Source organism: Chlorocebus sabaeus, chromosome 10 (genome assembly GCF_047675955.1).
Source record: "Chlorocebus sabaeus isolate Y175 chromosome 10, mChlSab1.0.hap1, whole genome shotgun sequence".
NCBI classification, from domain to species: Eukaryota; Metazoa; Chordata; class Mammalia; order Primates; family Cercopithecidae; genus Chlorocebus; species Chlorocebus sabaeus.
Window position 1 is genome coordinate 86,477,872 of NC_132913.1, and position 26,098 is coordinate 86,503,969.

General features: G+C 38.6%; 1 protein-coding gene across 2 annotated transcripts in view; it reads right to left on the minus strand.

Annotated features, from left to right (window-relative positions):
• Nucleotides 1-26,098, minus strand: part of SATB2 (SATB homeobox 2) — a 186,954-nt gene that overhangs the window by 24,133 nt on the left and 136,723 nt on the right. For both annotated transcript variants that reach the window (XM_007965764.3, XM_073019896.1), the window contains one exon: nucleotides 14,000-14,197. In XM_007965764.3, the coding sequence (XP_007963955.2) occupies nucleotides 14,000-14,197 (198 nt within the window). The remainder of the gene's footprint in view (nucleotides 1-13,999; nucleotides 14,198-26,098) is intronic.

Genomic DNA, 26,098 nt, shown 5'->3' on the forward strand with positions numbered 1-26,098 from the left:
ATACTCAAGTGAGCTTTGTAAGCTGCATAAGAAAGAAATATAAATATGTTTGAACATGAAGAAATAAATTTAAACTAAAGGAAAGCATGACAAGGAAAGAATAGAAAAAACTGCTATTTAAATAAACTCTTTGTTATCTGGGTGATCAAATAAGCTGTATTACCAATCAGACAATCAGTTCTGGAAACACCTGACTTTTCTTTCATACAATTGTTTTCAGCAAGTTTTGTTTATAAAAAATAAATAATACATGGATGGCCACAGAGCTTGAAATAAAAAAGTTAACTGGAGTCTACTCAGTGTTGCGCTGGCAAATATTTAACTGGGTCTCTAAAGAAAAAAAAAAGCCCCAATTGAATAATCCACCAATTTTTGTAGCGCGAATAATCCCACCACAGCCAGTTTCATGCTGCCAATGGTATAACAACCAGCTTTTGAAATTCCTTAAAATTTAACGATTGGCTTCTGCGAGCCAGAGTAGGCTTTCTCCAGCATACTCTGACTCTACTATGAAGAAGTGAGACCGCTGTGCTGGTCTCTTCTGACTAGCCACGTACTGCTTCTCAGACTTGCTCACTGAATTCCTTTGCCTGGCCTGACTTACCTGTCATTTTCCCAGGCCCAAAGTGATTATTAGGATGACCCCAATGTGATCCACAATTCCATAAAATATTCTACATCAAAAGGTGAAGGGTTATATGATTTGCAGTGAATTTGATCTAGAAACAACTTGTGAGGAAATTGAACTTGTGACCTTAGAACTGTCAAACCTATCTAGTTTGCTTGATCTCCCATTTCTAGGGTCAAACCAAGTAATAATAAAATAAATGAATTTCAGAACTTTGGCAGTTTTCCTTTAATTGAAAGTGTGCTTTTCTATCATTACAAGGGGAAGTTCCAGACTTCAACTTAATAAAAATCAGCAGTAGTTTTTAGCTACATTAGATTTCCACACTAAACAGAAACAGCTGAGAAGCCACAGTAGGTAGGTTTGGTTACGACAGTTTAAAACTCAGTGGCTGGCTTTCTCTTGCAATTGCCAAAACTATCAGTCATAAGAAAATCAACTGGGTCTCTGAGTCCAATATAAGATGTTCATAATCTGTTAGAGTGTTGCTAATTTGTTTCTCCAAAATGCATTTGAACCTCCCAGGAGCAAAGGGGTTTTTGTTTTGTTTTGTTGTTGTTGTATTTTACACCCTCATTAAGATAAGCAAATGGAAATTAGAAATGGATGAGCCAACTCACAGGATGAGTGTTTTAGATACAAGCGGTCTCTGCAATCACCTAACTCATGTTGCAATAATTTAGAAAACAGTAGATGGAGGCCAGGCGCAGTGGCTCACACCTGTAATCCCAGCACTTTGGGAGGCTGAGGCAGGTAGACTGCTTGAGTCCAGCAGTTCAACACTAGCCTGGGCAACATGGTGAAACCACATCTCTACTAAAAATACAAGAAATTAGCCAGGCATGGTAGTGTGCACCTGTAGTCCCAGCTACTTTGGAGGCTGAGGTGGGAGAAGAGAGAAACCCCCAAGCCCAGGAGGTACAGGCTGCTATGAGCCATGATTGTGCCACTGCACTCCAGCCTGAGCAACCAGAGTAAGACCCTGTCTCAAACAAAAGAAAACAAAATGGTCGATGGAAATTCACAATGAAATGCCTCATCCAAGGTCACACACTCAGCCCTAGGACTATACTTCATGTCACTTACAGTACCCTTTCCTTTACCATGTCATCTTTTCTCCTATGGGGTCAAAGGGTCATTGAAACTAGAGATAGAGAGTACTATTTATTCTTTTTAAGATGCTCTGGTCTCCGAAACAACACACAGAAATCCTGAGTGTGGGGGCAATAATCATATAGAAAAATTTTAAGTATTTGGAAACTTTTTAACCTTAAAGCCATACTATACTTAGCCTTAAGTAAATCCCAGTCATCTATTTTCAATGCACTTCGAAGTTTATAAACAGAAAACTTTAATTTCAAAAGAAGCATTTGTGTTTGTTTCTACTATTATACAAGCAAGATACAATTTTTTAAAATTAAAATCAAATGGTTATATTCATTGCCCTGTGGCTTTCATTTATAAAGCCATGACTGGTTATGTATTTGCTGTGAACTACACTTCAAATAATTTATTGCCATCAATAGTTAAAACAGTAAAATTTGCAAATGTTTTACTCTTTTGTATTCGTTTGGTTTGAGTAAATTAGAGCTGATCCTATGTTCCCTCTACAGTGACACTAGTGTATATAAGTCCACTCCTGTTTACCTGCATACATGGGAGAGAAAGAGGTAGACTTCCAGGTGGTCATGCCCGGAAGAGTCATACATGTGAAAATAGGCCATCATTATTCTCAGCACAGAGGTCCCACTGAAGAGAGTCCTGAGGTCACAGCCAGTTCTGCATCTTCACTCTACTTGTCACTTCATATCCTAATTCATCTTCTGGTAGCCTGAATTCATCTTCCTGGTAGCCTCTAAGGAACTCAACACCAGAGAATATTTATTTTCCCTTGTTTGAATCCATCAAGGCCAGCACAGAGCTGCTAATGTGGGAGACGCCTATTTAATACTGCACCAAAGAGTCTCAAACATCATCATTACATGGCTCTTTCACAGCTTTGTGAATGCTAATGGGTAGCAAGGACAGCAGAAGTCTCAGAGATGATGCAGAGGCTGAAGTAGCCTTTTTGCTTTTTAAGCTTAAAAACATTAAAAAAAAAAAAAAGCACTAACCAACTTTTGTCATACCCAATGGCATTTTATTATGCTCTACAGAAGGATTTCATTCAGAGCTGAGAAGAAAAGTTCTCACTTAACTTTTAAGTAAGTTACAATGACTTTTAAAAGAGCTTAAAATGTAGGAAGGCCATATGAAACCAGACAGCTGAGTCTCTAAATCTATCTTAAAACAACTGTACTATATGCAAACAATAGAGGCGAGGCATGCTCCTGTATCTTGCTGAATATGAAATTCTATGCTGACACCATCCTTGATTCAATTCTGGGCTCTTCTGAGTAAGAATTATTCCCTTTATCCTTAAGATTACTACTAATAATGCTCAGAACCTACTAACATTTCTCAGGTGCCTTCTATGCAATCACCATCTCATATAAACTTCAAATAACCCTATCAATTTGGGATTATTCTCACAAATTAGTATCAGAAATTTTAAGCAGCCTCTACAACATCAGAGCTCCAATTCCAGTGATGGTCCTAGAATTCAAACCCAGATCTGAAGGTCCAGTGGCCTTTCCTCTCTTATCCAAAAACCTTGCCATGCTTCCAGCAGTGGTAATATTTCAGTCCACTTGAATAAGCTCTTTGACAACTTACACTACTTAAGTATTTTTTAAAAAAGAAAAAAATGGAGGTTAAAATAAATTATACTTCCATTTGGATGTTTTACTTTGCACTGAAATATTTTTTAAGTCAGACAGTCCAAAATGCTTTAACCATGACTGTATTAGTATGTATTTGCAGATGGAGTTTGTTGAGTCCAGATCCCCAGCATGTAGCCTCGTATTCTCAGAAAGGCAACTGAGACTGAGCTTCTTAAGCTACCCTCATCCCCTATTTCAACTGTTAATTACCGCCTAGATTTACGACCTTGTGTGAGTGATTGGGCCCAAATCAAAGTATGTGAAACAAGTACACTGACCAAACAGAGTGAAATAATGAGAACTTCATCGACCCAGGTGGGGAAGCCCTTCTCTGCAGATGTTCTTTTCTGTTTTTCTGCAATGATGATGAATACCTTTGAAATCAACAATTATCAATGACAAGTACTCTGGTAGAAAATTGAAATAGAAAATGTGAAGAAGGCTCCCATCTTCCTAGAACAGCATGTGACTTTCTGCCATAACAGCTTATTGTTAAGAGGGACTAGTTCACACACCTAACTTTCCAAGGACCACAGCTTTATTAAAGGCACACCAAATGAGCCAGGTGGCTTGGTTCATGTACTAACAATGAATTAGCCCATACCTCAGTGCCAAGTAAATAAGGTGGCTAACTTGGAGAAGTCATTCTGGCTGGACAGAATAAATATGAGCAGGACAAAAAAAAAAAGAAGTGTCTGTGTGGTCAGGGAGAAGTAAGGGTTGGAGTGGACATATTTATTATCTATCTGTTTTCCATCCAAACTCTTTTTAAAAATGCCAATTTGATCATTAATCAACAGATGCCATTCTTTGTAGAGCTACGTAAATCACTTTGGACTCTACAGAATAGACTCAGAAGGTCTGTTTGGTTTGATACCTTCAAATAGCCACACTTTGTTCTTTTAAAGTAATCTCATCACTGAGAGGCTTAACATGTTTCAGAGATACTGCCTGTCTATTCTAGAAACAGCTAGAAAAACAGAAGCAGAAAGATGTCACCCAGGGTCAGGATCAGAGGAAGAAACAGAACCTATGAATTCCACTAATTTACAGTCTGAATTCTAGAATAATGCAAGGTAGCCAGAGGGAAAATGGAGGTCTATTTAAAAATACATTCTGAATAAAAGAGAAAATTGCTCAATGTACATGTGAAATTTTGTTTTTTTTTCACTATTAGGTATGTGGTACCTGGAATAATACTTGGCATATTCAAGAAACTCCACAAATATTTGTTGAATGAATAGGTAAAAATGTGAGAATAAAAATGGCCCATTTTCTCAATCAGGTCTATAACTAGAAGCCTAAGAACAGGCTTATCAATGAAATTTAATCATTTTTTTCCCAAAGCCAGACTTTGCTAGCTATCTATACAAGTATAAAGGAATGTGGTTTGCCCTCTCACAGATGAAATGTGACAAGGCACTTAACTAGAACTATGACACATCAATATTTACAAGTGCCTCAATTTTAGTTTAGATTTATTGTTGTTGTTTTTTTGTGGGTGGGAAGGGAAAGAAGGATGCATTTTAATGCACTTTCTATCTTAGTCTCTATCTATTTTCTTGTTGCTCCATGCTACTCAATTTAATCAGTTTGCCCTTTCACAAAATGTACTAGCCACCGCCTTCTTTTAGGTTTAAAGAGTGTTTCATATTTTTTTTTAAAGTAAGTAAAAGGAGGCAGGGAAGGAGGGAGGGAGGCAGAGAGGGAGGGAGAAGGAAGGAAGGGGAAGGGGAAGGGGAAGGGGATAAATAGCAACATTGAGTTGATCAACAGGACAACAGCAAAACCAGCACCTAACAAATTCTAAAGCAATATTAAAAAAGAAAGCCAATGAAGCTTTATGTTCAAAAGCATTCTGTTTAGTTTTATTTTCCTACCAAAATGTGAAAAAAAAAAAAAAAAAGTCAAGGCACTAAAGGTTTAATATTATACCTGGTTTCATTTACGATCACCAGAAGGAAAAAAATATGAGAACATGTATGTCTAAGGAGTACCTTGCTATCCCAAAACTTTTAAAAACTTAAAAAATCTCAATATCCTATTAAAATAGAAAGACAATATATATTAGTAATTTTAGTGGTTTCTGAGCACTGGTCTTGTATTCATGAGGACTTTTTGTACCGATATAAATGACACAACTGACTGTGATTCTTCCCTTTACCTATAGGGAAGCATTGGACAAAGTGTCTTCTACTCAATTTTAGGATCTAAAAACCAAGAGGGTAAGGTGCAGGAATTGTATTGCCTTTCAAAAATGCAGAATATAAAAACTAGACTATTATTTAAAAAATAGACTATTATTTAAAGAAACATAGCAATTATGGAAGAACAAGCTACTCAAGAAACCAGAGTTCTCTATGTTCCCAGAAGGCAGGAAAAGACTGAAGGAAGTGGAACCCAGCTGTTTGACATTTCACTTCCAACCAGCAACTAACTCTGAATGTTGAATTTGGAAGGCGGTGTGTTATGGAGGTCCAGTCACTCAGAGGAGGAGTTCTACTTTGCAAAAACAATAGAACTACTCCATGATGAATGAAAAGCTAACTCCAGTAATTAAAATGATAAGCCTAGTAAAATGTTGAACTGACTTTTAAAAAAACATAAGCAGAACCAGAAGAGACTACTATAAAAATTTATGTTTAATATTTATCAGCTTCTACAGGACACTCACTAAACATATGTGACTACATGATAAATGTTAGAAGAGCTGCAATAGAATAAAAAGGTAGAATACTCTGGACACACATGGAACTGAAAATCACCTTTAGGCATTGGTTTCCTACTACTTGCATGCCCACAGCATTAACTTTAAACATTAAACAAGAAGTCATATGAATCTCCCTTGATAACGAAAGGTTTGTTCTAGACTTGATAATCATACCTGTATTATTTTACCCTGGTAACTGCAGGGTCCTAGAACCCACGTTCCACTAAAAGGCCCTAACTTGCCAGCCCAAAGACAGCTCATTCACAGGTTACCTATAAGTGCTCTATGGCCAGGTGGCTTTCTACTTCCTATTCTTCTTAAGGTCATTCTAATATTTTGCCCAACAAAGCTCTCTCTTTAAAATGCAATGCCTTCCAAATTAGGCATTGAGATGACTGATTGGAAATTGAATGCCAAGAAAGTCAACTTTCAGGAGGATAAGATTAACCGGTCAATTGTCCTCTTAGATGAACTTAAAGTAGTAAATATGGAGTATGCAAGAGAAAGTGAGTTTGACAAAGACATGGGAAAAAGTCATAAGGTACAGCATGAACTGTGGGCAGGCCAGGGTGTAGAGGAGGCAGAATTATAATGCAGAGACACTATGAGTAGTATGCAGAAGTTACAAGGTAGACAGAGATATACGGAAGATGGTAAATCAGATGATGCTTGGAAGAAAGGCTTGCAGTGGAAAGAAGCTGACATGAGAAAGAGGTAATGCTATGTTCAGGATGGCAAAGGAGAAGGTGAATCCATAAATGGCAGCTGCTGAATTCCCAGTTCCAGGTTCGGAGAAACCTAACTGTACTCAGAGTCCTATACCTGGATTTTCATGAAGTTCTAGCATCCTCAATTGCCTTTAATACATCTCCAATTATTAAGCTGGAATTTGTCTTGTAAAATAAAATAAGTTAACAACTTTAAGAAACTGTAAATTTCTTTGGCCTACTTTGCCTGCCTACTTTTTAAATTTTACAGTTTCTTAGAGTTTTAAAAAATCTCTAGGTAAAACAAAGCCATAGCTAACATCTAATCTACTGACTGTGAACTTCTTCAGCTTTCTGATTATCACTAAAGGAAACCTGTTCAGTACACTTTGGAAGGTAAACCCAAGATGAAAATGTCTGTCTCTTCGAGTAAAAAGAATTGATAACAAATGACTTCCAAATCTCTTTATATTCCTGAATGACAAATTTTAAATTTTTGACACATTGAAAAACTAGTAATATAAAAAATCAAGGATGCTCTTCAAGTTGAATAAATACATACAGGACAACATAATATCAACATGAAAAATGCTAGTGCAGCCTCACTTACAGGCAGGAGCTCCCAGCATTTTCCCAAGTGAGGACCTACTTCTACCCAACTGCTACAATATTTCATTACAAATGCAAGTATTCATTTGCATCTCTCCTTAGGACTAGAGTGGGGATTCAAAACTCTGCAGCCACATTCACACAGTAGGCTTTGAACAGGAGCTTGGAATGAATCCAAGGTGAAAGAAAAATTCCAGTAACCTGGTAAGAAAATTTGCAAACATTCTTAATAGATTAGTTAGTTTATTTATTTTCCTGGAAGATGTCCTTCAGGAAGCAAGTTTACAAATCAAGATACAGTCTGTATCTTGACAGACTGACAGCTGAGAGGTAAATCTGAAGTGCCCTTGAACATTAGCGATAAGAGGCATATTCTGAAGCCACCTCAAAAATGCCAAAGCAGCTATGAAAGGTAAAAATTTCAGTCACATCAGTTCTTTGACATCACACCAATGGTTTGTGGGTTTCAGTGCATTAGGTGTCCTGTAAATAAGAAAACTCACAGAACTAGATCTATTCAGTGAATGGTTAAAAATGAAGATCTCATAAACAGCTCTGCATCACAGCAGACAGCTAATAGTAAGTATTCAGGGAATGCTGGCTGTCGCACGTTAGCAGCGCTTTCCAGCACACGATAAAAGTCAGACTCTGAAGGTAGACAGATGTGAATTTAAGTTCTCACTTTGAGCGAGTTACTTTAACTTCTTTAAGCTTCAATTTCTCATCTGTGAAAGTATTAATAGATAAAAACCAACCACCCCTTTGGTTGTTCACAATAACTGAAGAAGATAAGACATGTGAAAATCTCACATTTTGAAAGCCTGGCTCTCAAAAAGGCTACTTACTGCCAGAGAAGAAGGAAAAGGAGGAGGCAGGGGAGGAGGAAGAAGGGAGGAGGAAGAGGAAGGAAGATGAAGGAGAGGCAGCAGCAGTGTCACCATTGTTATTATTACTGAGTTTTTTAATAGAAAAAACTCAGAATCAGCCTCAGAGATACTAATGATTTTTTATCTTTCACTGTCAGGCAATTACTGGTACAAGCCTCATTCTTGGCATTGTAGATCATATAAGTCTTTGTTTTGGGGGGCTGCCCTGTGCATAGTGGGATATTTGGCAGCATCCCTGACCTTTATCCACTAGATGCCAGTAGCACCCCCAAAATTATAAACACCAAAAATGACTCCAGATGTTGCCAAAATATCCCATGGAAGCAAAATCTCCCCTGGTTGAGAATTATTGGTCACTATCAATGACAGGGAGTCTGTGGCTTAGAAAATGTTGAAAACAGCCTGAGAAGCAACCCAGACAAGTCAAGGGACAATGCTGGTGTCTGACTGTCACTAACCGGGTCTCACATTCTTATTCAATGTACGGCATGGAATTTTAAAACAAGTACTTGTCAGGAAACCACATAGCAGCAAGCTCAGAATTCCTGAACTTACAAAATAACCCATGGAAACAGTGTGGTGGAAACACAATAAAGCACAAATGACACAGACAGGAATAATTTGGCAAGTGCTCCCTAATCACCCTCGCTCAGTGACCTAGTCATAGCATGAGCAATGTCCTCTCTTCTCTCCTGCATGAGGAGGGAAGTGTGGTCAGAGGAAAGACTGGATGCCAAAATCATCTGTGTTTTCATTCCACTGGCAACCCTGGCTTCAGGCAAGGCTTGACGTCTCTGTTCCAGTTTTTCCAATTGTAAAATGGAATTGGTAGTAATGAACCTAACCTAACCAGTGTTTTATTCTAAGCTGAGAACATCCATTCAGCACAGGGCCTTGGGTTATAATAACCATTGCGAGAAAAATCGCTACAACCACAGGAATACTTGTGTCTCCAAACTTTCAGGGTGAAAAACAGAATTTATTTCCTCTTTTTCAGGAAATGCTTTGGTTTGGTTTGCCTCACAAGGTCTCTCCTCTGTGCTATCTACATATGGACTAGAAACATTACGTAGATTAGTATTTCTCACTTGTGTTTCACTACTGTCCCCTCAGAAGGCTTTTGGGGCATTTCTGTCTAATCATGGCCCCTCTTTATGAAATTTTAATTCCAGAGAGATATTATCTCTTTATGTACCAAGTTCCTTTGGAGGGTCACAAACCACTGTGAATCTAAGATATTTATGCTCCCCAGGAACCAATTCTCACCCCTCTGGGGCAATGCTGGTCCAACTGTGGATTCATGATGTGACAGGATCTAGCTCACCAAGTGTGTTCAGATCCTGAAGAACTAGCTTCCAAATGCCGGGGCTTAAATCAGGGTTTCTGAAGAGACTGAGAATACTAAAGAGAAAGTTGGATAAACCAGATAATTCAATATGACATCAAAGCTACACAACACCTGGAGAAATCCAACTTCCCAAGGAAGAACCGCCTCATTCTCCCAGGGCTGATGAGTCTCTGGGGCTGACGACATCCCTCAGTGGCTCAGGCCCAGCGTGATCTCAACTATAACCTTGCTTCATCTCTGAAGAGAAACGCCATCAAACATGAACTTAAGCATGCAAAAAATTGTGCTGGGATTATAAAATTATAATAAATTAATATAAAAAGAAATGACATATAATAGCTACCATCAAAGAAATTGGAGCCATGGGGCAAAGGCACTTACTTGTGGCTTTGATGAGGTGGTCAGGTGCCCTGACAGGAGACATGCCTCAAGAAATCAAATGACAGCTATATATGCATGTGCACTCAAAGGAGGGGAGACAGGGACCAGGGCAGCAGGACAGTAAGTGTGTGCTCTGCAGAAAGGACATTGACTCCAGCCACATAAAACTCTGAACTTGGATCACATCTTCTGACTTTCTAGATTTTATGTGATATCTTCTAATTTTTTTTTTTTTTTTTTTTTTTTTTTTTTTTGAGACGGAGTCTTGCTCTGTCGCCCAGGCTGGAATGCAGTGGCGCGATCTCGGCTCACTGCAAGCTCTGCCTCCTGGGTTAACGCCATTCTCCTGCCTCAGCCTCCCGAGTAACTGGGATTACAGGCTCCCCCCACCATACCCGCCTAATTTTTTGTATTTTTAGTAGAGATGGGGTTTCACCATGTTAGCCAGGATGGTCTCAATCTCCTGACCTCGTGATTCGCCCGCCTTGGCCTCCCAAAGTGCTGGGATTACAGGCGTGAGCCACCGTGCCGGGCCGGATATCTTTTAATTTTTAAGTGTGGATTTGAGGGACCCATAGAGGGGTAAAAGGTGGGAAGATGGGGAGGGTCCAAAAAATAACTAATGGGTACTAGGCTTAATGCCTAGGTGATGAAATATCTGTGCAACAGGTCCCCATGATACAAGTTTACCTATGTAATGAACCTGTACATGTGCCCCTGAATTTAAAAAACAAGGGCTTACAATTTCTAAACTTTTTGTGGGCTTAACAGAAACACATCTGCAGACAATAAAAAACTGTCCATTTGTCAACTCCATTTGCACACAAACAGTAAGAAAAAGTTCCTCTTTTCTGTAAGAAGAGAGGCTGTGACTCTAAGGGACTTCTCAGTATCACAGAAAGCACCAAACGGAGGAGGAGTGATGCAGAGTTCCCTCTTTTTATTCCAGTACATCTGTGGGACCCTAATACAACAGATTAATCTGGTGGGTAATTATGCACGGAAATCACTGCCTCATATCTTTACCATTTATGAAAAATTTGGGAATAGTGTACCCTAATTACCTAAAGAAATTTAAATGGCACACTTCCATGACCACAAGTGAAGAGGACTTACTTGTTTTTTAATATGCTGCTATATCAGAAGCTCTTAATAATCACTGATTTCACCCATAGTTAACAATTTAATAATGGCACATTTCCTATCTAATTAGACAAAAATGTAACATCACCAAACTAATATTACCCTACATATGAATTTTTAAGATTTCTAAAACAGGTAAGTACCTGTATCTCACTAAAAATTAGTTGATATGAAAGCCCCAAGTGAATTCCAACCCCGAGTCCTTGACTTTTGGACAATTACAGACCTTTTTGTAGTAGCTTGGTATGTTTTTAAATACAGCCCTCCCCAAGTCACTGAGGCTGTGCCAACTGTATTCTCTAGTCTCAGGAGTTCTGCTGTCTAGTGTCAGTTATTTTTCTTCACTTTTCATATTATGACTGTAATAAACAATCCACAGCTTTGTATTTTGCTGACAGACATAAATTCAACATTGCAAAGCAGTATCACTCAGATATAGGCATAATGTTAAAAAAAAGTGATGTGCTGATGAGTTTCACAGTAGTTATGGGCTCAAGGTCAACGGCTGAGGCAAATTCACTTTAGAGAAAATTACCTAATTTGTAAACTCTTTAGCTAAGATCTGAGTGATGGGAATAACCTTTTATAAAATAAGTGCATCTCTCTTAGTGATATCAGAAATTAATGTTAATAGCCACAAGATGCTTAAAACTGAAAAGAAAAGTTATAGATCCATGCTTAGCCATTAAATATTGTCAGCATACTCTAGTTCTGACATACTAATAGGAAAGATAATAAAACTCATAAATCAATTGGCTGTCTGCTTCTGAGATTTATTGTACTCAAACTGGCCAACTGTAAGACAAAATATTATGTTAAATATACTTTTAGCTACCAATAAACAAAGGGCCCAACAAGATGATAATTTATGGACAAAACCAGACAGGTATGGTATAAGAGCTACCATCCAGATGAAGGGAGGCCCTCAATTATAACAAACGATGCATTTTATTACTTTTATCTCAAATTTCTCTAAGTTTTCAACTTTATCACCATCTTATGATTAAAATGAGCTGTGATTAATACGTGGAATCAATTGCTTTTTCCTTGCTGCTTTATTTCTACTTAACTTGTACTGAACTAAGATAGGCCTTGAATAAAAATTCCATGCAAAGTCAGTGGTTCCCTGAAGCAAGTCCTTGGCTTTGTGTTGGTTCAAGACAGAAATCTAATACAGTACACATGAAAATGAGAAAAAAAAAAAAAAAAAAGCGGTGGGGATGCTGGAGGAGTGACAGATTTTCACATGGCTGAACTGTACCGTTTACATGATCTTTTGTCTGAGGCTACCCATTTCATTAATCTGTCTGCTATCAAAGAGCATGTTATGAAATGATATTGGTAGTAAATAAGAGCTTCCCTAAAACTTTTCAAATAAATTTGTTTTCTAAAATAAAAGGTTGGAAAGCCTATATTGGGCCCCTCTTTAATTTTAATTTCAATTAAATCTCGAAGTCTGAAAGCCACTGCTCTGTGTGGCTCAGTACATGGGTTTAATTATCTAAAGGGAGGTGCCCTGGTGGTGGACGAGGCCTTGGTCAGAAAAGGACCAAGAAGGAAAGGGGGAGGGTAGGTCCCGAAGGGTGAGTATGTGCTGCGTACCCTCATCACTCCCATCCCCATTCCCAATTCGGGGATCACTGTGGATATTGCAAGAGACTGCCTCTACTATTAAGTTTGGGCAATTCACTCTGTGACTTTGTCCCTGGAAACTGACCAACGATAACACAAAAGCATAGCACAAAATCATTGGCAGAGATGACGATATTTAGATGAAAAGTGATGTAAAGATGTGTTAACTTCTGGCTTCTCTCCCAAGTGTGTGAGGGGGAGCGAGGGGAAAGGAGACAGGAACCTCAGGGTGGGGTGTTTTACTGCATCCCTCACCACTCCTCTCTATTTTTATCAAGAAACCGTGCCTCACCCTCCCTTTGTCTTCTCCTCTTCCATTCTGCACACACATGTGCACACATGCACTCCTGCCTCAACTTTCTTTTTCTTACTTGAGGAGATTGAGAGAGAGGCCGAAGGGTCCTCTTTGGTGGCAGCTGAAATTGAGGGTACTGGGCAGCAGGCCCATCTTATAACCTACCGCAACAATTTGTGGGCCAAACTCTAGGGGGCCTAATGTTGGAAATCTCAATCAGTATTTCTTCTTGAAAGCAATTAATTTTAGATTATGGAAAGTGTCAGTAGTTAAACTCAATTACTATGGCAAAGCAATATTATTTCTCTCAATGAGAGCAAAATCTAAGCCAACAAAACACGCAATCCAAAGGAAGGCAGATTTCTAAATGAGATGTAACCAAGGACAGCAAAATCTCATCTTAAAATTCTAAGAATCTGTCACAATCTGTCTCTCAAGGTTCAGATGAGTTTAATGGTATTCCCTAGGTCATGTGGCTATTTCTTTTCCTCAGTCTAATCAAACATTCTTTGAGGGATTTTGGATGCAAAACTACTTCACAGGTTTTTTATAGAAAATGAACTGATGGAAACCATGTTTTCCGATCAAGAGATTTAATTCTCCGTGAGTGCTCTGGCTTTATAATCCCACAAGTAAAATGCTCTCAGGAAAGCAGCTGTCTTTGGCATTCAACTTCTCAGTCATTTTTCTTTGTGTGTACATACACACACTCGCGCACATGCACACACACAAATATACACACAGTACCCACTGTGACAACAGCATCTTCCGTACTTGGGACCTGGCATGTGACACCCTCTAACAGAAGTTGGTGTGGTGTGTGCTACTTGAACCCTCAGCAGCTACTGCTGGCACAGAGCCCTGCTCAGGTGGGATGCGGGGATCAGGGACACTGACCTGCACTGGCTCAGGTGGAAGCTGGACCACGTGTTGCATGCGTTCGCTGTGGTGATGCCTCGACTCCTCCTCGTAGATCACGTCCCTCTCATGCTGGGGAAGGTTCAGGAAGCGACGGATGGTACAGAGGTTTTCCCAGAGGGTGCGGTTTTCTGGGCTTGGGTTCTCCTTCCAGCGGAGCAGTTCACACAGCCAGCCCTGGAGAGAGAGGAGGTCGCTTGCATTAACCTGCAGAGTGCAGAGGAGCTGAGGGGGCCTTGACTGTGGTCCAGTGCCATCACAGTACATCTTTTTCTGTCAAAATTGTTCCCACCAACCTGGGGAGACACTGGAACAATCTGACTCTAAAAACCAACCCCTGACCACCTAGGTGGTTATACCACTGCCCAAGAATCTTTCCTCTTGTTAGATATCGTATCACTCTGCCTATAGAATACATTCTCAATTGCAGTTTCTCTGTAAAAGATAAGCAAGATTATAGTTATCTGTTCTCAGAAAAAGTAATTTGTGTCAGTCAGCTACAATTTTTTAAAATTACCCAACTGGGCAGCGTTTCATGCTAAGAGTGAAGATAAACAAATGTGCATTACAGGACAGCAAATTCTAAAAAAGAAAAATTGTCTAGGTGTAAACAACACTGAATTCTCTAGGGAGGAAATATTCTTACAATTATCAATAACTCCGCAAAATAGAAGCAATAACCTTGGCTAGAATGAAAAGAAATGCGTATTTGCTCAATCTCTGAATACCTCGGGCTCTAGGCCCTCTTAACCATCACCTTCCCGCCACAGCCACACCTGCAGGAAGGTAGGCAGTTGGTCGGGTCACACCTGCAAATGTCTGCTTCCAAACTCTGGCATCCGGATGTTCTATCTCTTTCAACTGCACAAGAAAGAAAATGTAATGCAAATAATGATGGATTATATGAAAATAATACAGAGGATGCTGTCAACATCGCTCACTGACTCATGTCAAAATATTTTACCCAGTAGCTTTCTAACCCATCATTTCCAAGCTACATCGCTAATTTTAAAAACAAGAACTGTCCCACATCATGTCTCTTGCAAAAGAGTAAAAAATTTATCTTAAAAGGTGCATAAACATGAATGACTTTGTGAATAATTCCCAAACCTCAACAAATTCTATATCATCACTTATAAGCCAATGAAATTTCCTGACATGCATTATAAAAACCCCATATAATATCATAAGCCGTTGTTTGTCTAACTCTCCACTGTGTCTTCTGCCTTTACCCAAAAAAAAGCCAAGATTTGATTATCTCCGCTGCATCAGCCAAGACAGCAACACCAGCTGTTCTCATTGTGCAGCCTCTTCCTCACGGCCTCCATGTTAATAACCTGATCATTCCATTTTCTCCTTCAACTGCCGGCTGCAGCACCGCGAAGAGACAAAAACCCAGGCCCATCTGCAGCAGCTGTAGGCACTGAACTGTGAAGCCACCGGGGATTTATAAACTAATCTGTAACACAACACTGCCTTGTTTTTACAAGTGAGAGGCCACATTTGCGCAGACCTGATCTTTTCTTGCAATAAACTGGAAGCTTGGGAGAGTTAGAAGGTTAGGAAGAATGAAAACAAGATATCTTATCATTTGCTTGGAAATATTTTTCCAAGTATTTTCACAGATTTCTTTTTCAACTCAATTGAAAGTCAGATAATGGTTGATTTTCAAGGTGCAATGTATATAAAAAATAAAGACAAATTTTTTTATCCCTACCAGAAAATAAATTATATTTTTAAAAATAAACTATATTTTAAAAAATCTCCAAGTGTTTCCTCAAGGGTTTCTTTGCTTAAAGTAAAAATTCTTGAAATGGAAAACAAGTGGAAAAATAAGCTCCTACTTCTCTGTCTTTTCACAGATCTGAGTAAGTATCCAACTGAATTCTTTCAAATGTTTCAAACAGGTATGTTTAACATCTCCCAGGGGAGGCAAGAACATGGAGACCAATCATTCAATGGAAAATACAAACAAAAACCTGCATCTGTTAAAAGATGAAGATCTGAGATACCCAGACCTTAAGGAAGACAGCACCTGCTGTTCCGCTTGAGGACTGAACTGCATTGTGGGAAGCTGCAGCTTGAAAGGAGACAGGTGACAGCTGAGTGGTATCTCCACTTATGACACTGGGAATGTCTCACACAACATTCATTGCTGCATTTGATTTATATGCGCTGTTATAATCTGCACTCATTACAATCACTTAGAACAACACTACAGGCCTCGTTATGGACTGTGTGCTGTCTGCCATCAGTCTTTAAGAAGTGTAGTGCTCAATTTGCCCACTGACATGCAAGGTCTTGACCTTGAAGCTATTAGGGAGCAGATTAGACACAAGTGTGATCATGTGTGCAGACATAAGCAAACCAAATTAATTTCTGGCACAGGGAGGTAGCCAGCAAGACCCTGTTCTTAAGGCACCAGAGAACTTCCTCAAATCCCTCATGGAGCTGAGCTAATAGCATGTTTAAGGGAACCCGGTTTTGAAGATGAAGCACATTCATGGTATTTAGAGGGTTATTAATCTAGTTTCCCCACAAAGTGTTTGCTTGGCTGATCAGATTAAGGGATGGAGCCTTCAATAGCACACCCCCACCACAGCAGGCCCCAAGAAATCTGTGATACTTCACAGCCTTGGACATATTGCACCATGTGTACCCAGCTGCCTCAATAATTAGCTTATGAATGTATCAGCTGGTTCTGTGATTTTTATAATAATAACTAACCTACAGAGCAGAAAGATTGTAAAGAGTCTTATAGTAGCACAAAATCGGAAGGTGATCCTAACTCTACCTTGCTCTTCTCCTAAAGGTCATTATTCCGTAATACCGGCGCCCCTGTGATGCCATTGATAGGTATTTATTTTGTATCTGAACTGGCAACGTATTTTTGTGTTAGTTTTCTTCATGGCAGCCATGATTTGCCTTCCCCTTACTCTGGCTCGCTTGCTCATTCCACGTATTTGTATGCCTATCTTCAGGAAATCTATTCTTCCACCTCACTTCCCATCTCATGCACCATCATTTTATTCATATCATCTTTTCACCAGCCCATTTGGGATGCTTATCTCTGTTTTCTCAATAGGGTCTCTTATTAGCTTGTTTGCTGGCTAATGAATGTGTGAGAAAGTGCCACGCAGTTGCATGAACACACACGTATGTAATTGTGAGTGAACCCATCATGGAAGAGATAAAGGGTCCCCACATTGGGATTTTTTTCATTTATATAATTTTTGCATGCCATCCAAGAAAGTTCTGCAGTATCAGGCAAAAAAAAAAAAAGTGTAAATGTCAAATAAAACAGTGACAGATGACAGTATTCTCTATTGAATAGCACTGTTTCTGTCGTGCATGTTCAATGGGAACTCATGAATTATTAATAAACAAATCTCCTTTTTCTGTTAAAAATCTCAAGTAGGTTTTTGTTGTTTTCTCTGTGTTATGTGGAGCATTCCATGAGAATAATTTTCACTTCAGAAATGCTGACACAGAAGTTCATCTGGTTTCCAGCCATGGCCAGCTCTGTGAGTGGGCACCATGAACTGTGGAGTATATACTTCCCTGGGATTTCTCTCTTAGCCTGGTTTTAAGTTTTGACCAAAGGTTGGCTGGATATTCATATAGTTCATTTAACTTTCACAGTCTGGTAAAACTAGGACTGAGTGAATTACAAATGTTTGAGCATAGATTGGAAGTGTAGAGAGTATCAAACACGGATCTCTAAGACCTAACTGCTAAGTTCCTGGTCTGTCATTAAATAACTGGGTGACCTTTGGGCAAATAGTTACCCTTTTCAAGCTCCTGGGTGCTTAACTGTAAAAGGATGGGTTAACAAAAGATGGTCTCTAAGTTCCTTTTTGGTTTTACATTCCATGATCTTGTTATCTGTCAGAAATAGCTGACAGTGATAAACCATCAGAGTTAAAGGTACAAAGAAAAAATAACCGTGACAAAGTGGTCAAGGTCAAATAACTAGTGATGATATACTGACACTATGAATGCTCTGAAATGATATACTGCAAAGGTTACAACATCGTATCTGAGGTAGTCTTGCCCAAAATGCATCATCTCAGTCAAAACATGAAAAAATATCAAACAATCCCAAACTGAGAACTGTTCAACAAAATAACCAAAAATGGCAAGGTCATAAAAGAAAAGGAAATACTTAAGAACGGTCACAGATTGCAGAAGATTAAGGAGAAATAATAACTAAATGTAATGTGGTTGCTGGATAGGTTCCTGACACAGAAAATAGACATTAGTAGAGAAACTGCTGAAATTAGAATAAGGCTTTTGTTTAGTTAACAGTATAGAAACAATGTCAATTTCCTGGTTTTGATAATTGTACTATCATCAGTAATTGCACTATGTTGACATAAGGTGTCAACATTAGGGGAAGATAGGTGAGGGACATACAATACAGTGCAATAATCCCTTCCATACTAGTTTGGCAACATTTTTGTGAGTCTAAAATTAGTTCAAAATAAAAAGCTTTTTTAGATACAGGAAATTCCTGGCACTTATACAGAAAAATATACATGGAGCCCAAGTGTAATAATACCAGGAGGTTCGCAATTAAAACTTTATTTTACCTCCAAAATCTGAATCCAGAGAAGGAATGCATTAATAAGTTCAAAGACTGCTTCCTTGCAATCAATGGTTAAAAAGTTCCCGAGCATTAGGGTGCATAAGCAAATAATATTTATTCATATCTCATTTTAGCCATCTCATCAGCCTCTTAAACAAATATATTTCCCTCAGTAGAAAAAACAACTCTGACTGCCCTCCCAACTATGCAGGTGAGGTGACACTCCTACCAGTCAAGACATAGTTTGTTTACAATCCATGTGTTCCTGAAAAGTTGCATATCAATCTACATTTACAAAGCAAATCACATTGTAAATGTATTACACATGCTTACTATTTGAAGAAATGTGTTATTAATTCTTTCTGGAAGATGAATAATAAATTCATAGTTTATCTTTTATTAAGTTGATAGTTTCATTAATGAGTTGCATAAAGGGGAGAACCTCTAGTTCACAATTCAAGAACACTACTAAGAGGCAACAATAATAACCACAATTTGCCCCCATTTTTCTCTCATGACCTCGTCTCCCACCAATTCCCCTATTGACCTTGTGCTCCAGCCACTGTGAATTGCTCACAGGTACATTCTCACCTTCATGCTTCTGCCATGTTGCTCTCTTAAATGGAATGTCTCACACTCAAACTTCTTTTCCCCGTGAGAAGCTATACTTCAAGGCTCAGCTGATGTGGTCTCATTTGTTGCCCACTCTTGTATAACCCTGAAGCATTGTTTATACCTTTTCACAACTCAATCATTATTATTTTTAGGGATGGGTATGTCTGCATTCCTATCAGAACAGTTAGCTTCTTGATGGGAGTGGAGGGCAAGGGTTGGTTTCTTACTCATTTTAGCATTTTAAGAGCAGAGTATGGTTTCTTGTACATAGTAGCTTCTCAATAAACAGTCATTAGATTGAACCAAAATTATTAGAGTATATAGAAATTAGCCTAGAGGAATGTTTTACGGACTCAAATTCAGAGAGTTATTGTTGGAGAGAAGTACTAATTCTCAGAAGCAACCTTGTCAATGTTCTAAGGTTTGTTTCCTCATCTCTAATGCATGAATATGATAGGGAAAATGGTCCATTATATAAATTGCAAACAGTAATAGTAGTCTCTCAGGACATTGATTCTGTTAACAATTTTCTGTTGAGCACACATCTCCTGCATGCCATGCAATGGGCTAGTACATTACATATATTACCTAATTGTCATTGCTACTTTTTACTTGAAAGGTTAATTGAGATTGCCAACAAGAAAGTGAGTAATTAATTCTGACCATGAAGCAGTTCAGGAAAAGTGTCATCATTGAGAATATGGCATACAAGGTGAATCTTGGAAGATAAAGATAGATTTCCACCAGGTGGGGGGAGGACTGAAAGTCTAGAAATGAAGGTAGGGCTTAGATTATAAAGAATGCCAAGCAAAAAAACCAATTTTTATCTTAATCTTATGGGCCCTAGGAGTCATTGAAGGCTTTTTAACTGATATGATGAAGAATTAACTTATCTTTATTTTCCTCTCTTTCCCCCAACTTCTTCCTTTTTAAGATGTTCTTGGGGGAAAGGCTACGATAAAGTCAAGAGCATGACTTATCCTAGCCTAGATATCTTTTTTCACAGTGAACTTGTGTGGCTTGGTATTAACTGGGACCCACAATGGCCGAGTACTCATAAAGTGCATGCTTCATAAGTTCTACCCTCGAGGAGTGTTCATTCTAAAAAGACATGACATAGATCATAAAGAATCACACTACATCAATCATTTAAACAATCTGTTATCATTTTAACCACTTTCTTTTCTCTGTGTGTGTGTATATATGTGTGTATTTGTTGTTGCTGTTGTTAATACTAGAGTTTTTAAAGCTCTCTTCAATTGAAAATGAATGAGGTATGGAAATATCTATTTCACTTAGAAAATATTAAAAGATTAAAATATTTCAAGTTGACAATCAATGAGAGACATATCCTCCAAACCACATACCAAAGGCTGAGAATGTTCAAATGACCAGGGAGGCCTTTCACAACACAATAATATGGCCCAGTGTTCAAGCTTGGAGCCTATCAGATATGAGTTTGAATCTTAGCTGTAAATCTTATGTGTAAGTGATAAGGAGGGGAGGGACACACCACAGCTGAAAAGACTGGGGTTCCTGTCCATGGTACTGAAATGCCTCTGCATACAAAGTGGCTTCCTTTCTCTTCTCCAGGACACTTGGTTTGGACCCCAACTTCTCACAGCCTCCATGATTTTTTTCTTTAAAAACATTGGTCTATGTTTATGACCAATTTTCCAGTTTTTACAATATTTCAGAACAAATACAAACTAGAACTTGCCCAGCACTAAACACAAGTCCATAGCCTTCTCTAATCTCCCACAAGAGAGTTAGTAACTTTGCCCTTGTTGAATAAAGCTGTATATGCTCCTTGAAGGCAGGGCCTTGTCACAGTGATTATTCCCCTTTGTATGCCTAATACAAAGCTAATGAGTTAATTCACCTACTAATTAGTAAGTAGCCCCCACTCCCTTGGCCCTTTAGGAACTCTAATGAATGAATAACTCAGCAAATGAACAGTTCTTCAGAAGAATGACTCATAGATTCTTGCAGCAGAAATGCAAAAGGCCATTTACTCACCCACATCTTCAATACAGAAAATGTCAGCATATGTAACTAAAGGGAAATGTTTTCTGAGTGTCTCAAAAGGAAATTCATATTATTAACCACAGACAGTTCGCTTTCTACATGGAAGCACATAAAGTCCCCAAACAAACTTTTGTAACTGTGAAAGGATTTCTCTTCAGATGGTTGAGACTCTTCTGAAGTGTGAAATAAGCCACATAATATTCAGCTCTTGTTTCTTCGTCACCAAATTCTCTTTTCATGAATCCAATAAGTGTCTATTAAAATAAATAAACCCCCTAATGACTCAAGATAACCTAATCAAGAAAACTGAAATGGATAAAAGCCTAACTACAAGGAAGGCTTGTCAAAGGCTTCAATGAATCCCTGACAAGGAGGTTATCTAAACCTGAAAAAACTGTGCTGGCTGTTTGGTTAAAGTTCAAGGTTAATTATTTTATACTTTAAATATGATAAGTAAAAATGATCTGCTTCTTTACTTTTCAAAATTGTATACTAAATTCTAAACTGTATTTTTATGGGGACCAATTTGTAGCTATCTCTGGGTTATCTTATGCATGTCACTGACATTTCTATGGATGTGTCTGTAAAGATTGAGTCTGTAATTGAGAGTAAGGAAAATTTTACTTCAGAAGAGCCCTTTAAACCTCTGATAGACTGTGCTCAAGTCAAGATGGGATTACACAAAATGTTGTTGCCCTCCTTAGCATACATGGAATATACATAGCTATTTAATAGTATGGAGATTTGGTATGCCTTTACATGTATAAATATGTACAAACATACATGCAAGCATACATGGGTAAATGCACCTGAAAAAGCCATTTGTGTTTGTCAAAAAAGAAGAATGAATCTAGAATTTTGGACTTCTTCACTTCAACAGTAGAAAGATACTAACAGCAAAATGTACTAGGCTAAAATATTGAACAGAAAACAATAAAAATGCTTCCAGTGCCTCCCTTCAGGTCCAAATGTCAGCACACCTGTGACATATCAATGTATACTGCAAACTTCCTAAAGAACTTATCATAATGGGTGGGTGGCGGGGGTTGGGGGGGCAGGTGGGGTAGTGGTTGGGGAAACCAGACAGGGCAGACAACCAGGAGTTAAGACTCTTTTGAAAGATCAGGGTAGGACTAGAAAGAGGTGAGCAAGCGACTAGTGCATGAAATGTAAACAGTATGGTTTGACAAGTGTGTGCCTGCCTTCTTACATCTTGCACCCTAGGCAGCTAGCTTGCCTTACCCTAGTCTTGGCCCTGTGAAAAGAAGATTAAATAGTCTCAACAGCAAAGTGGTAGCAACCATTCATAAATACCAACATTCTCTGACTGTAAGAACCACAGTTTAACTCAATGTCCTCTTCCCCAACGGGCTGGGAAGAAATCAGAGAGGAGGTTTTAATATGGCAACCTAATTTGCTTCAAAGACACACGCAAGTTTTCAAAGTTACCAAGTCATGAACAGGCAAAATAATGAACTCAAAGGTTTCTGCAAAGGATAAAATGAACTTAAAATGAGTTTAAAGCTTTACTGATGAGTTAAAAGTATTTGACATTTTAAGAACTGCATATGTAGTCTGATTAATCTTCATTATCATCATCATTATTGATTTGCCTAAGGACTCCTATAAAGACTAATTTAAAGGCATGAAACATTAACATAATTAATTGTGAGGGTGGTAAAAAGAACCCAATTCTTGATCATGAGGTTGATATTAAAACAGAGATCTTACAGGAATGTCTGAGGAGACTGCTTCACTAGAATCTGATTTCTCGAGATTCTACCAAGAGAAAAAAGAGGGGAGACTGAAGGGCTCAACTTGATGCTCATGCATCACTATGTTCACATCCACTTAGTTTGGCATTTGGGAATCTGAGAAATTCCTTCACTAGGCATATAACATTTTTCAAATGGTAATTTTAGTGTACATATATTAAACTTTTTTGAATTTGAATTTGGAACACCACCCCTAAATTTTAGTATACTCGATCCAGTTGACAAGAGTGGAAACTGGTCCATGATAGGTCTCACAATGACTGCGTTCTGAAGAAACCTACCTGGCAGCTACTCAGTCAAGGCTGCACACGTCATTTTAGCCTACCTTACGTGCAGAATATAAATGGCAAAATCAAAATCATCAGGAGACAGACCACCAACTCACTTTACACAGGGTATTCTATGGCCTACAGTTTCTGTTACTCTTTGTAACAGAGAGGCCAGGGCAGCAACATGTCTACTTCCAGTGCCCTGGGTTATCCCAGCCCCAGTAAAGGCGTCCTCAACATGGAAACTTCACAATGTAAGATCAACATTACTTTTTGTGCAAAATGGCAAACCTTTGATCTTTGTGCAACATTTTTTAAAGGCTAGGAAACTAAGTAATGAGACAAGATAGTATTTTATATTTTGTAAATTTACTCTCCTACATAAAAAAGTTGTCTTAAAAATTATAGTTTTAACTTGTCTTATAATTATTTGTTACACAGTTATGATATCAATTAGGATATAAACATGCACATACACTCCCATGCAAACATATAGACACTAAAAGAAAAGATTCTAAAATGTTAATAGTAACTATATCTGGGTCATGAAATCATGGCTGATCCATGTTTTTATTTTTATACTCTTCGTCACTTTCTGAATTTTTTAAAATGAGGTTGTTAAATTACTTATGTAATCACAAAATATAAATTATTTCTTTAAACAATGTATAAATATATGCCTGAGACATTTTAAGAAGAGATGCAAAAACAAAAATTAATTAGTCTTTCTTTCCTTTTTCTTTTATATAAAGAATCTTCCATGGAGACCTACATGTTTTAAATTATTTAGCCTGTCAAGCAAATTAGACCACCTATAAGGAGAGATTTTAAGAAAAAAAAAATGTTCATAAAATCTGAGCTTGTAAACTACATCTAAAACATAAGTACACTCTCACTTAGGGAATACAATTTGTTAAGTAGTTGAGAACTTGAAACTTTTTTTTTTTTTTTTGTAGAAACATAGTGATAAGGCATAAAGGTCAGTACACAAAATCCACTTAATCCTAATGTACATGAAGCACAGAACATACTGAAACCCAATCACCATGTAGGTCATAGTTTCTATGGGGAAAATGATTTTAGAATTGTGTATTAAAAGCCAGAAATCCATCTCTTCTAGCTACAATAGGATCACAATTATGCCTCCCATTCTGAAGTGTGTAGTAAGAAGAACTCCCTCATTCCTGACTTTAGTGGCAGCTCCGGCAGCCAGTGGGCCTGCAAAAGCATAGGTAGCATAGAGGATTGGCAGAGGTCTTTAAACCTTTGTAAAGATGAGGACATCTTACTAATATCACCTCACCAGAGACCCCCTGGGTCCGTGTTGGTTCCAAAATCACCCTTTTTCTTTTATCCCAGCAGGCTCTGGGGGCTGCCCCTTTCATTACCAGCATCTGGGGTTTACAACCAGGCTGTCTTTTTCCCCTTGTCTGTATGGAACAGAACAGGGTGTGTTAGTTTCTCTCCACCTTCCTGATACAAAAGGCAAGTCCACAGCCCTTCTGAAGTTTTTGTTCATTGGTTTATCTTTTTAATGGAGGGAAGGGGAAATAGAGATTAAAAATAAGCCCCTTTCTATTTCTCTCCCTACTCGATTTTTACCCAAACCTAGTAGGAAAAAACAATCACATACGTAGTGTTGGGTCTTTGGGTATGCAAATAATAATAATAAATAATAAAGATTCACTCTCCTCTCAAAGAAAAAAAACAAAAAACAACATCAGATGATCCTTAGCATTCTATGAGTTAACCTACCGCAGCCTATAAAAGGGAGAAGAGAGCAGGATATGAGAAGAAAAAAAACAATCAGTGTCTGGGAAATGGGGTAATTGATGTCAAGGGAGAGAAATGTGGCTGAGGATGCTGTCAAAGTACACAACCGTCCCCAGAGAACTGCAGATGTGCCCACAGGTTACTATGTTTTCTCTCCTCTAGATTTCTACATCCCAGATCACAGCTGATTGGGTAAAATTGGGAAGAAAGGGGGAAAGCAGCCCCACAGAATCTGCAGAAGACAGCCATGAAGATTAGAAGAAGCTTTTGAGGAACGAGGCATTCCTGTGGCCATGTAGACTTAATGTGGGGCGTTCGCTCCCTGGTGGCCCTTTGTATGTGAGGGTCAGACTGGAGTTATACAGAAAACGCTCCACATGCCTTTACATTATGGCTTCTACTAAGAACCACTAACTCCTAATTCACAGAGAATTACCACTGTCATTCTATTCCATGATCTGAGTATTCTGCAGACAGAAAAGTAAGGTAATCCTCAAAATTCACACACAGAAAATTATTTTAAACCACTAAACGGTCCTAACTAGAAAATGAAGGAAATGTACAAATGTGAAATGTGCATAAATATGTCTTTCCCTCTGGTCTTACTCTTCTTGGACTCCTTTCCCATGAAGAAAGGGGCAAGGGCCTGATAGAAGATACCTAATGGAAGTGGATGATGGACTGGCCTGGCCATCACCAAGGGACTGGGGCTGAGCTGCAGGAGGTGGTCTGGGACCCTACAAATGCATCCTCATGTAACCCATGCACTAGGGAAACATATACACACTTCCCAGTAACGGACTTTCACAATGAACCAGTTTGCCAACCTTTCAACTCCTTTTCTGAACCCCTTTCCTTGCATTGTGCCTGGTTCCTAAACACTTACAGTCCTCAAGGACCCTGTTGGCCCACCATTCCTGCTCTCTCTAAAACTTCCCTCCCTCTTCCTATTCCCCATTCAAGGCTTCCCTAACACACATGGCAGTGTTAGACATTATTCTTAACAGCTGATTACAGCAAATAACACCAA